Source organism: Leucoraja erinacea, chromosome 2, assembly GCF_028641065.1.
Source record: "Leucoraja erinacea ecotype New England chromosome 2, Leri_hhj_1, whole genome shotgun sequence".
In the NCBI taxonomy this organism is placed as follows: domain Eukaryota; kingdom Metazoa; phylum Chordata; class Chondrichthyes; order Rajiformes; family Rajidae; genus Leucoraja; species Leucoraja erinaceus.
The window spans coordinates 42,207,825-42,222,007 of NC_073378.1; the positions used below are offsets into that span (position 1 = coordinate 42,207,825).

The following is a 14,183-nucleotide window of genomic DNA, read 5'->3' on the forward strand; positions in this document are numbered from 1 at the left end:
GATCCACTGCCAAACACCGTTTCATGTCCAAGCATAGTTACTGTTTCACTAATGTGCTACTCAAACCGGACAGAAAGTATAAAAATTACATCATCCCCCTCCCAGCATAGACACTTGCCATGTTTCACTTTATGTTGCTCGGAACCTGGAACCATTCATGAGTTATGTGCTTGGATTCCCTTTCCTTCTATCTCCATGGCCAGATGGTATATCATTTATGAAATCAATTGCATTTTGTTTTAATAGTAAAGTACAATATAAATAAAATACATTTCAAGATTACCTGGGTAAATTCAAGACTAAATCCTGCTTGACAATACCCTTGACCCTCAGGATCTGGCTGATCTACAAAGAGCACAAAACACAAATTACTTTCATAAATCGCAAATTCTTTTAACCTTTTGCCCAAACAAACTGACATTAACAGCTTTAAAATAGATCTTTTTTTTTTAAAGGATATAAGCAAGCCATTATAAATTCTATTTTTACTAGCGTTTGGCTCAAACATTCGACTATGTGATTCAGCTGAGAGGATGGAACAATATTTTGCATACTTTAAGACTGAACTCTCATCTCCGGCACAGATTTCCATCAATGGCTGTAAAATGTTTCATGAGTGTCAGTCGGAGTTTGTTCCAACTACTCAGCCACTCATGCTTCAGGCTTGGAAATGACATCATTTACAGTGTACTGTCACTCTAATATGAATTAAGTGTTGTTCTTTTCATGTCCAAATGATGAAGTGCATCCTGTATTAATTTTAATGTGGTGTAGAATAGAGACATAAGGAATTGCAGGTGCTAAAATCCTGTGTAGAATACAGAGTGCTGGAGTAACTTAGTGGGTCAGGCAACATTGCTGGAGGATATGGGCAGACAACTTTTCTGGTCAGGATTCTTGTTCAGACTGATTGTAGTGGGGGAGAAAGTGGGGAAAGAAGTGTGGTGGGACAAACTCTGGTGGGTGATGAGTGGATAACAAGAGAGCTGCAGGAATATTTTAAAGACCGCATGGATGAAGTCCAGAAATTGTTCACCCGCAGTCAGAGAAAGATGAATTTATAATTTATAAAACAAGGAAATCGCAAAACAGTAAAACTTTAAGTACTCTGGTTCTGTCTTCGCTAAGGAAGACACAAACAATCGCCAAGAAATTCTAGGGAATCGAGCATCTATACGGAGGGAGGAACTGAAGGGAATCCACGCGAGTCAGAAAATGGTGTTAGGTAAACTGTTGGGATTGAAGGCAGATAAATCCCCAGGGCCTGATGGTCTGTATCCCAGAGCACTCAAGGACATGGATGCTTTGGTGATCATTTTACAATGCTCTCTCAACTGGATCAGTTCATGTGGACTGCAGGATAGCCAATGTAACGCCACTTTTTAAGAAAGAAGGGAGAGAGAAAACAGGGTATTATAAACCAGTTCGCCTTACATCAGTAGTGGGGAAGATGCTGGAGTTGATTATTAATGGTATTATAGCAGCGCATTTGTAAAGCAGTGACGGGATCAGTCAAAGTCAGCATGGATTTATGAAGGGGAAATCATGCTTGACTAATCTTTTGGAAATTTTTGATGATGTGATAAGTAGAATGGATAAGAGAGAGCCAGTGGATATGGTGTATCTGGACTTTCAAAAAAGCCTTTGACAAGGTCCCACACAAGAGATTAGTGTGCAAAGTTAGAACACATGATATTGGGGGTAAGGTATTGTCATGGATAGAGAACTGGTTGGCACATTGGAAGCAAAGAGTAGGAATTAACGTGTCCTTTTCAGAATGGCAGGCAGTGACTAGCGGGGTAGCGGACTAGCTCGGTGCTGGAAGACCATTTATTTACAATATATATTAACAATTTAGACAAGGGAATTAAATGTAACATCTCTAAATTTGCGGATGACACAAAGCTGGGTGGTAGTGTGAGCTGCGAGGAGGATGCTATGAGGCTGCAGGGTGACTCGGATAGGTTGGATGAGTGGGCAGAAGTATGGCAGATGCAGTATAATGTGGATAAATGTGAGGTTATCCACTTTGGTGGCAAGAACAAGAAGGCATATTATTATCTGAATGGTGTCAGATTAGGAAAAGGGGAAGTGCAACGAGACCTGGGTGTGCTTCTACATCTAAGGTAGATCCAAAATTCTGGAGTAACTCAGCGGGACAGGCAGCATCTCTGGAGAGAAGGAATAGGTGATGTTTCGGGTAGAGACCCTTTTTCAGACTTCTCCAGGCCATTTAGGACTGAGATGAGGAAATACTTTTTCACCCAAAGAGTTGTGAATCTGTGGAATTCTCTGCCACAGAACGCAGTGGAGGCCAGTTCACCGGATGTTTTCAAGAGAGAGTTAGATTTAGCTCTTCAGGCTAAACAAATCAATGGATATGGGAAAAAAAGCAGGAACGGGGTACTGATTTTGGATGATCAGCCATGATCATATTGAATGGCTGTGCTGGTTCGAAGGGCCGAATAGCCTATTCTTGCAACTATTTTTCTATGTTCTATGTTTCTATCTGAAACCTTTCTTATAGACACCATGGGTTTGATGAATTAATGGGCTCTTTGTGGTGTAACCATTGGGTGAATCTTCTTCTTCTTCTTCTTTCATGTGGCGTGCACAGCCTAAAGTTGTTGGACAACTTGTTCTATTTGATCGTCCATTTGTGCACGTCGAGTTGATTGCATTAGTCGAAACAGGGCGGACCACGAGAAGGTTGCAATCTTCCACCCCATGTGAATCTACGGAGCATCGTGAATATGAAGAGCAGAATAACTTTCCAGCTGGAAAAATATTGGAATCTCTTAATTAAGATTGATAAGAGTCAAACCCCAACTCCAAATTATTATCTCTTTCTCGTGAAGAACACAGCATTGCTTTTTGTATTATTTTGTGGAAACATGCTGGTCTTATTTGCACACTTCTGTCTCTTGTAGTTCAGTAAAGGATCTGTCCCACTTGGCGAGTTTAGAAAAGTTTTAAAAAATGACATCTTGAAGACCTCCTTCAACTATGTTGAAGACTAACTTTGACTAGCTACGACTAACTTCCGGAAAATTAGACACCGAATAGTGGAGAGTGAAGACGACCTCCTTCTATCTCCTTCGTCTTCCCTTCGACCGCCCTTCGACTATGATGAAGACTATCTATGACTACCTTTGACTACATTCGACTACCCTTGATTACCTACGATTAACATGCCGACCTACTACGACCTACTACCACTAAACCTACGAGTAAAAAAATATCGATCTTTTCCATGGCGACCTTTTTTTACTCGCGGCCATTTTTTAACATATTGAAAGAAACACCGTGACCTAGCTGAGGCCTCGAGTACGCGGAGACCACTCTCGAGTATGAAGGAGAGTTACGAAGACCTCCTACAACTTCGTGTCGACCATGCTGCGAGTATGAGTCGAGGGCAAACTTGCCAGAACTCGCGGATTAGGTCTCCCAAGTGGGACAGCCCCTTAAATCTTGTTTATTTGGAACAGCTTTTCCTAAATGATGACAACGTCAGTAATAAGGGATGCAACTGCATTCCTGTCACCAATTTACAATTAAAAATTCCACCTGTTGACCCGCATATGACTATAATTTAATAGCATGAATTGTGCTAGTAAACAGTTTTGTTCCTCTAGTGGATTTATTATGTGTTTATATGAACCACCTGGAAATTTAAAGGCATGTTCGTCAACTTTACACAACATAAGATGTGATAGTGTACAATTAGGTGAAATACTTCCTCCAAAAATACTTTAATTCTACCACTTCAAAAATATTTTAAAAACCTTAAGAATGTAGCTGAAGATTTTACAATTACTTAATTTTACTGAATTTAATGAATAGCATAAAATCAAACTGTATGAACATTGAATTATCCAATTGTAGGTAATTAACCTACAAACACCACTCTCCTTTTACCCCATCTCTTCCCTGAGCCCCACCTGGATATGCACCCATTTCTCCATTCTCCCTTCCCGCTGATTCCTTCCACCTATATTTCTTCCGCTGGTTTCACATTTCACTCCTCTTCTCTCCTTATCTCATTAGATAATTTTGTATTGTCATCTCTGGCATTTGTCCAACTATCTGCTATTCAAACATCCTCACCTGTATCCACCTATCACTTGGCAGGCTTTGTCCTACCTCTTGCCCCCACCCCTCTTCCTTTTTTTCTCCTCCAGACTACAATCAGTCTGAATAAGGCTCCCGATCTGAAGTGTTGCCTGACCCGCTGAGTTACTTCAGCACTTTGTTTCTTATTGTGGACCAGTCCATTCGCTAGGAGTCTTATTTGCTGTCTGTTCACGCTATGCGTGGCTCGGCCATATGCATGGTGGGAAGTCTTGCTGATCGTCTGTAGCCTGGAGCTGGGCATGAAGCTCCAACAGTGGCTGGGATTCAGAAACTGTAGTGAGGGCTCTACACATCAGAAACACCCCTGATAGCCTTTAACAGTGGGCAAAATTGAGGGTAGGGCCTTGATGGCTATAAAGGTTGTCATTGATTTTAATAGCCTTTAAATGCCTCCTCGAGCTTTTGTCTAAAATCCCCAATGAAGTCTCAGATCCTGTGCCAAGGAGGCAACTCCCTCATGTAACTGTCGGGAATTCCCAACAAGACCTCATTTAACTGCTGAATTCTATGTGTGATTCAGCAATCAAACAAAATAAGATTCTGAAAGTTGGATTTTGCTGCATTTCACGGAGCCTTTGCTGGTTTCCGTAACGGTAACCATGAAATAACCAGGATTCATAAAAAGCCATTTTGATTACTAATGTCAGACAGAGAAAGAAATCTGCCATCCTTCCACAGTCTGGCCAATGAGCGCTCCACACCAACCATTTTAAATATAGTCATAGAGCACGGAAACAAGCCCCTTGGCCCAATGCTTTCATGCCAACTAAGTATCCATCCATTTGCGTGTGTTCGACCAATATCCATCTAAATCTGCCTTATCCATGAACCTGGCCAAATATCCCTCAACTGATCTTATTCTACCTGCCTTAACCAGTTCATTTAATGCTGAGGCTATGACCTCTTGCCCTAGACTCTCCCACTAGTGGAAACATCCTTTCCACATCCACTCTATCCAAGCCTGTCACTATTCTGTACTTTTCAATGAGGTCTCCCCTCATTTCTTCCAAACTCCAGCGAGTACCGGCCCAGTCCGTCAAATGCTCACCATATGTTAACCCACTCATACCTGGGATTTCTGTACCTGCAAACAACTTACTCCAATCAACTTTTGTAAGCTTCTGTCTGATGCTGTCAACATTTCTCTTGCCGCAATTTAGAATTTTAACTTATGTGCAGTTCTGTCCATTTTCTTAACCATTTTAAAACTAATGGAACAGTGGTCACTGGTCTCAAAGTGCTTCCCATTGACACCTCAGTCACTTGGCCTGGCCTATTTGCTTCACCCTAAATGGCCTCTTCAGTTTGGGGCAATAACAGATGACCAATAAATGCCACATAAAACGCAAAGTACTGGAGTAACTTCAGTCTGAAGAAATGTGCCGATCGGAAACGTCATTTGTCCATTCTCTCTGCAGATGCTGCTGACCCGCTGAGATACTCCAGCACTTTGTGTTTTGCTCAAGATTTCAGCATCTGTAGTTCTTTGTGTCTCAACAATAAGTGCCACATTGCCAGTGATGTCCACACCTCACAAATGAATAAATAAAACACGTTTCAATGGTTGAACGTCAGCAGTTCTGATCTGAATTAACAGCACACAAGTCACTACATTTCAGGTCAATATTTTGAATAAATATCATCAGTAATTTTTTTCAATCATTTGATATAGACAACAGAGATTTACTCCACAATAAAAAATATGTAAAATTAACCATCAGATGAAGAAAAATTGAAGGTTTGAAAGAGATTAAGTTATGCACGTGTTTAATATGTCTTGACCTACCAGAACGACATGGTGAATATTCTGCATAAGCTCTGAAATCCTGAATTGCCACATAACAGGTGCCCACTGGATCTTTCTCTTCAGTCAATTTAAGGGCACGCCAATTATACATTGGGGCACAAGCCTATAAATGATCAGTTAAAAATCAGTTAAGCGAAATAGCAATTATTTTGTTTTTCACCAAACACCAACACTTTTACTCTGGCAAGTTTATATAACCATGAGTTGTTGAATAATGTTTTGTTTTGTGTAGCGATACAGCATGATAACAGGCTCTTCCCCCCCCCCCCCCCCCCCCCCCCCCCCCCCCCCCGAGCCCCCCGAGTCCAGACAACCATTGATCACCCATACACTAGTTCTATGTTATCCCACTTTAACATCATACACACTGGGGGTAGTTTACAGAAGCCAATTAACCTACAAACCTGCACATCTTTGGAATGTGGGTGGAAATTGGAGCAGCCCTAGAAAACCCACATGGTCACAGTGACAACGTGCAAATTCCACGCAGACAGTCATTGAGGTCAGGACTGAACCCGATCTCTGGTGCTGTGAGGCAGCAACTCTACCACTGTGCCACCATTCCACCCCAAACGTGCTTGCATTGGTATGATTTCACCCAGTTCTTTCTTATTTCAAAAATAAACGTTATTCGTAATTAAAAAAACACAAAACCAAAAACATGCAAAAACTCTTAATACATTCATAGTGTCTGTATGTTCAATATTGCTAATTTAATACTCGGTAGTAGTACTCAAAACACCTTTGCCATTCATGTGGACCCCCTGGCTTCATATCCTTTCCTTTGTGTGAGGGGTGTCACTACCAGACTCAGGCCTTCCATGTCCAGCAGCAGACGGACCCTAGATTCCGGTCTTTCCCCATTGACCCTTCACCCAGTAATTTTTCCCAAATTAAAAATCACCAAAGTCCTTCCACAGCAAATGTGTCATTGTAAGTTAAACATTCCATATACAGGCTTTATATCATAAAGATCTATTTTACATCTTTGAAAGAAAAAAATACAACATATAATAGGGAAGATTCACACAAAATATCAACAACTAGTAGATAATGAAGTTTATTTGAGAATATCAGCTTTATCATCTGCAGATTTGTTAATTTATTCATTCAGCCAATTCATAAAGCGGTCCAATGAATACTAGGTTCATAGTTTCTGCTTTTGTAAAAATGAAACAAAACAAATGGTAACCAAGAAGGTGGAAAACAGATCTGAACTTTACAACACTCCAGTGATTCATTTTTCTGCCGCGTACAACATTTTTACAATGTGACCCTAAAGAAATAGGTAACATACAATCTTATTTACCATTCTCAAATTTCAGTAGCAAGAACCAGTAACATAGCTAACTAAGAATACAAAATATCAGACACACAACCAACTGATCCAAGACGCTGTGACATAAAGTTCCAATTACTTACCACAACACTTTCTTTATGGGATCTAACTGTGGCTCCAAACCATTGATTGGACTTGAATTCAACAGGTTCCCTTGTGCCATTAATCCTGATGATTCTGTTACCTGACATTTGAAAGAGATATTATGCTTGCCTTCAAGTGTGTTAAGATTTTCTTTTACAGGCAGTAAAACATTGAAATGAGATTGAATTTATAATGTTCATACTATTTTGTTTCACTGAGATATTTTGCACATTATATGATTACGTATAAAAACAGAACACGATGGAAACACTCAGCAGGTCAAGTGAAAAGAGAAACAAAGCTAATGTTTCATGTCCAAGATTCTCTGTCACCGGTCATAAGTATACAATCGCATTGTCACACTATTTTAAATCAATCTCACCATTTAAAATCACAACTTCTTCTGCATTAATAAGAATCATCAATCACGGGGAACATTATTTTGTATTTAGTGTCATTTTTACGATGAGAGATTTTGCTAACATATTATAGGAAAGATGTCAACAGAATAGAGAGAGTACAGAGGAGATTTACTAGAATGTTGCCTGGGTTTCAGCACCTAATGTTACAGAGAAAGGTTGAACAAGTTAGATCTTTATTCTTTGGAGCGCAGAAGGTTAAGGAGGGACTTGATAGAGATCTTTAAAATTATGAGAGGGATAAACAAAGTTGACGTGGATAAGCTTTTTCTATTGAGAGTAGGGAAGATTCAAACAAGAGGACATGATTTGAGAATTAAGGGACAAAAGTTTAGGGGTAACATGAGGGGGAATTTCTTTACTCAGTGGCTGTGTGGAATGAGCTTCCAGTGGAAGTGGTGGAGGCAGGTTCGATTTTATCATTTAAAAATAAATTGGATAGGTATATGGACGGGAAAGGAATGGAGGGTTATGGTCTGAGTGCAGGCAGATGGGACTAGGTGAGAGTAAGTGTTCAGCATGGACTAGAAGGGCCGAGATAGCCTGTTTCCTTGCTGTAATTGTTATATGGTTAACATCAAAAATGTAAAGCTCTGTTTTGTCAATTACAAATTATAATAAACACATTTTTCCACGTATCAATGCTGGGATGATACTTTCAAATATTTATTTGCGATCTTAATGGAACAAACAAGATTCTTACTGGGATTGACAGGTTAAGAAGGAAATGTGGAGTGTATATTTGCCTTGTCTGGAGTCACAAAATAAGTAGTTGGGCATCCAAGACTGAGATGAGAACGAATCATTCATTGATAGTGTAGTGGATCCCTGGAATTCACCACCTAAGTGAGCTGGGACAAGTCTGAAGAAGGGTTCCGACCCAAAACCCATCCTTTTTCTCCAGAGAATTCGCCTGACAAATGACCTGTTCCTGTTTCTATCCCTTATGTTCTTAGGCTCCAATGTTTTCAGATGATTTAAATGCGACATACTAAAATACTAAAACATTACTTTTTTGCTGACAGAATATGGATTTCCCTCATTGCTTTTTCAAGAATATGTCCTTGTTCGTGATTTAATTATATGTACACACCCCCAATATATCTCTGCAACTTTGTTCAACGTATACTTTGCAGATGTCAACATAAAAGGAACCATCTGGTTAAAAAATCAGCTCCAATTATGATGCTTTTCAGTCTTTAATAAAAAGCAGACAATTCCTCAACCCCTCTCTTTTTGAAGCAAACTCATTTTCCACATGTTCACCTTCCCCAATTTCACTCCCTGTCCATGAGCTTCCTTATGAACTGTTAAGCAGGAGGAGTGCCTGACTGTCCATGTACAGCATTAACTCAAGCACGTAATAAAAAAAGTTGTCAACAGATGTTAAATTCAATTTAAGTACCATGCCTGCTTCTTCTGTTTCCCAGTGATCAGATATTTAGCAATCTGCCATCCCTGCTCTACCTTATCCTTCTTCAGCCGATGACCCCAGTCTTGCACAAAATTGCTTTGTTAGTGTACTCTGCCAGCAAGACTTACAGATCATTTTACAAGATACTTGAAGATTTATACACAAACAAACTGACTGAACAGTGTTTTATGGTGGGTTTAAGTATTTATAAACTGTTATTTCTCGTGACTGAAATTCATGTATGAAATTCATTTTCGTTTTCTTACTTTCACTTTGATGCAATTGTATAAATAATTTTTAACAAAAATGCCTGTTATTTATTTAAAAATAAATAGCTATAACTTAAAACACGTCTCTATTCTAATTTTCAGGCAGTGAGAAGAATGGCTTTTCCATTCTCATTTTATATAATTAAATCAATGTTTTTTAATCTAATGTGAGATGTTGTTGGGGTGATACATTTTTATGCCATGACTGCAAACATATACAGTGCCCTGATAATGTTTGGGACAAAGACCCATCATTTATTTATTTGCCTCTGTACTCCACAATTTGAGATTTGTAATAGAAAAAAAATCACAGGTGGTTAAAGTGCACATTCTCAGATTTTATTAAAGGGTATTTTTATACATTTTGGTTTCACCATGTACAAATTACAGCTGTGTTTATACATAGTCCCCCCATTTCAGGGCACTATAATGTTTGGGACACATGGCTTCACAGGTGTTTGTAATTGATCAGGTGTGTTTAAATGCCTCCTTAATGCAGGTATAAGCGAGTTCTCAGCACCTAGTCCTTTCTCCAATCTTTCCATCATCTTTTGAAACTTTTATTGCTGTTTATCAACATGAGGACCAAAGTTGTGCCAATGAAAGTCAAAGAAGCCATTATGAGACTGAGAAACAAGAATAAAACTGTTAGAGACATCAGCCAAACCTTAGGCTTACCAAAATCAACTGTTTGGAACATCATTAAGAAGAAAGAGAGTACTGGTGAGTTTACTAATCGCAAAGGGACTGGCAGGCCAAGGAAGTCCTCCACAGCTGATGACAGAATTCTCTCTATAATAAAGAAAAATCCCCAAACACCTGTGTGACAAAACGGAAACACTCTTCAGTAGTCAGGTGTGGATTTATCAATGGCCACTGTCCGCAGAAGACTTCATGAACAGAAATACAGAGGCTACGCTGCAAAATGCAAACCACTGGTTAGCTGCAAAAATAGGATGGCCAGGTTACAGTTTGTCAAGAAGTACTTAAAAGAGCACCCACAGTTCTGGAAAAAGGTCTTGTGGACAGATGAGATGAAGATTAACTCATCTCAGAGTGATGGCAAGAGCAAAGTATGGAGGAGAGAAGGAACTGTCCAAGATCCAAAGCATAACCACCTCATCTGTGAAACACAGTGGTGGGGGTGTTATGGCCTGGGCATGTATGGCTGCTGAAGGTACTGGCTCACTTATCTTCATTGATGATGCAACTGCTGATGGTAGTAGCATAATTAATTCTGAAGTGTATAGACACATCCTATCTGCTCAAGTTCAAAAAATGCCTCAAAACTCATTGGCTGGCGGTTCATTCTACAGCAAGACGTTGATCCCAGACATACTGCTAAAGCAACAAAGGAGTTTTTCAAACTAAAAAATGGTAAATTCTTGAGTGGCCAAGTCAATCACCTAAAACTCAGCCCCAATTGAGCATGCCTTTTATATGCCGAAGAGAAAACTGAAGGGGGCCAGCCCCCAAAACAAGCACAAGCTAAATATGGCTGCAATACAGGCCTGGCAGAGCATCACCAGAGAAGACACCCAGCAGCTGGTGACGTTCATGAATCACAGACTTCAAGCAGTCATTGCATGCAAAGGATATGCAACAAAATACTGAACATGACTACTTTCATTTACATCACATTGCTGTGTCCAAAACATTATGGTGCCCAGAAATGGGGGGACCATGTATAAACACAGCTGTAATTTCTACATGGTGAAACCAAAATATATTAAAAATACCCTTTATTAAAATCTGACAATGTGCACTTTAACCACATGTGATTTTTTTCTATTGCAAATCTCAAATTGTGGTGTACAGAGGCAAATAAATAAATGGTGGGTCTTTGTTCCAAACATTATGGAGGGCACTGTAACATATTTAAATAACTGATGTTATGAATGGTATCAGTTTTGGAATCAGTTTCAGCCAAATTATCATATTTGAATTCGCAATAAAGTTGATGCATAAGCGACTTGAAGGTAAGAAATAAATTGTGGAGATAACTCTACACATGTTTTACACAACATTTACTGGTAAAAATGAAAGTAATGCTGCATGTTTGCGAGATGGAAATGGAATTCAAACTGCATGTTTGCGAGGTAGATAGAAATTAAACTGCGTATTTGCAAGGTATAGATAGAATATAAACTGCATGTTTGAGAGGCAGTGGTTAAATTATAGCGATGTTACAATACTTACCTTCAGCGGCACTGCAGTTCTGCCACTGGCCGTGTGCGCAACTTTGCCGCCTTTGAGGGGGGGTGGGGGGTAGGATTAAAATGCCGTTTTCTCCTGCCTGTCCGAGATATATTTTCTCGGGCTGCTAGCTGATGCAGAAAAATAGTTCCGACTTCCCTTCTCGGAAGTTTAAAAAAAAACGCGGGACAATTTAATCGCTGGAGTAAAATAAAAAAGCTACTTCGAACGCCCACAATGGGATGGATCTCAAGTGGCGGTCAAAACATAATGTAAGTCGTGTATTTTACATATAAACTTGCTTCTTAGGATGACTTTAATCCAAATTTAATTGGCGAAAATGTGAATTTGGCCCCATACGAATCCGTAGTGTTTTCCTGCCGATATGAGGTTCAAATTCGCCGCATCCACAACATTCCAATCGATCGCATTCTACAAAAACCCACTCGCAAGATGATTTAAATGGCCATTAATTTACGGGAATTAAACATTAAATTCCTTTCATTTGGCCTATAAGCTCATGACAATGAGATTTAAAAATCATGTTATATTGTGAATTCCTGTGTGCATTTTATTTGGACACCAGCTATTTAAAAATGTCAACCTTTTCTTAAGAAATGGATAGATGTTTAGATCTAGTAATTGAATTTTGTAATTAGCTACAATTAAGTAACTAACTAATTATATGCTTTAATTTCAGGTCATCCAAGTAACATTGTTTCATATTTGTTTCAGAATGCTTCAATCTATAATAACTGAAAATTTCATTCAGTTCTGTTAATTTTTAAGAAAGTTATGGTCTATAGGGAATAAGATGCTAATTTCCGAGTATGAAAATGGCCATAACGTTTTTTTAATACTGAAGATATCAAAGTGAATTATGTGTCAAATTAAACTTCTTTTTGTGCTTTATCTGATGGGATAAATTGTAGACTTGAATTTTTAAATCCCAAAATGTTGTAACATTGCTATAAATTAAAACTGCATGCAGACGATTACTTAAGAAGGTATAGAAAAAGAACCAAATCGTAGTACGTGCGGAGACCATGGAACTCCTTGTGCATCTTAAGTACTAGTTCTGCCTGCGCCCGTAGTAAAACTTAGCAGGGAGAAGTAAAGTGCTACCAGGCGAGTGGGGTTTTCCTGGGGCTTTTGTACAGACAGCGGGTCCGTTTGAAGCTCAGCGGGAGAGGAATGAATAAGTCAGAGAGTGGATGGGAGCGGCGGCGAGGGCTTGCTGCCTGCACTCTACACTTACTGCTCCTGTCGAACGGGATCGGGCTGCAAGGAGCACCTCCTGGTGGCCAGCCGCAGAAGTAAACCGCTCCTCCTTCCACTATCCCCGGCTGAGTCGTGTTAGCTTTCGGAGCTCCTACAAGTACACTGACACTGCAGATGACCCCCAAACAAAACAAAAACACAGATTTAAAATTTAAATCACAGGTTATTAACATCAGTGTTAATCAAACAACTGTCTCTCCAGTAAATAACTGGGCAGGTCTATCAGTGACTAATGAACATTCATTAAACTACTCATCGTTGAAAGCGGTGCGGAGGATACAACATTCTTTGCAACAGCAAGATGTGGAGTTTGGCAACTCTTTAAAGTATATTTTTGCCTTGTTGCTTATCAAAGGGGGCAACGCTGCTCACGTGTTTTTAACGGGTGAGTAGAAATCCACTGAGTAGCCGAAGTAGCTGCCCTGGGGTCCGCTGTAGACAGTGGGCTGCTCGGTGTCCAGGTTGAAGGCAGCACATCCCGGGAGCAGCAGCAGCAGCAGCAGCAGCGGCGGCGGCGGGGAGCAGAGCGCTTGGCTCCGGACCACGACCTCCTGGCGGCGGCGGCGAGCGCTCATCGCGGTCCCGGCGAGAGCTGCCGGCAGGCTCGGTGTCCACCACCCCGGGGGTTGAGCTAGGTGTGCAAGCCCGGGCTGTCAGTGGCGTGGGTGGGTGGGTGGGTGGGGGCGCAGTCAGACCTTCCTCTCGGCTCCCTCCTCCTTCATCTGGACAGCACCGGGAAGGGAAGGGAAGGAGGGAGGAGGCTACCCCGCGCCGCCCGCGTCAATAAAAAGCTGTCCTTTTATGGTGGTGAAGAGCAACTATAAAACTAATCCCTAATCTTATCCCGGGCTCAAGTGTGGCCACACTAATCCCGGGCAATCTTTCACTTAAATGTATCGCCCACCCCCGACCGGGATATCCCACAGATGGTTGACTCCAAGTGGCATGAAGGAGCTCGGGGCAATGCTGTGCGGAGGGGATTCGTTCTGTCATTTTACCCCAAACAACAACATTCAGATTGGATTGTGGGATCTTGTTTTTAGTTGAATCTGTACACGCGAAGAAGGAATGAGAAAACCCATCGATGCATTTTGGTCCACAGTTTTGGTTCGCGTCAAGACTGATTTGCCCATTAACACCTTCCTTGTAAACCAGGCAACTACATCTCATGCCATTTTTAAGCGCAATTTTCACCAGCCAATATTTTTGTTTGGAAATGATTTATAACCGTCTAATTTCT

General features: G+C 40.5%; 1 protein-coding gene across 2 annotated transcripts in view; it reads right to left on the reverse strand.

Moving 5' to 3' along the window:
- itga8 (integrin, alpha 8) overlaps positions 1-13,645 on the reverse strand; it is a 238,126-nt gene extending 224,481 nt beyond the window's left edge. For both annotated transcript variants that reach the window (XM_055655720.1, XM_055655710.1), the window contains exons 1-5: positions 13,316-13,645; positions 12,921-13,051; positions 7,364-7,464; positions 5,921-6,044; positions 284-345 (exon numbers count right to left, since the gene is read on the reverse strand). In XM_055655720.1, coding sequence (XP_055511695.1) covers positions 284-345; positions 5,921-6,044; positions 7,364-7,464; positions 12,921-13,051; positions 13,316-13,518 — 621 coding nt within the window. In that variant the 5' untranslated portion in view covers positions 13,519-13,645. The remainder of the gene's footprint in view (positions 1-283; positions 346-5,920; positions 6,045-7,363; positions 7,465-12,920; positions 13,052-13,315) is intronic.
- Positions 13,646-14,183: the final 538 nt, after the last annotated feature.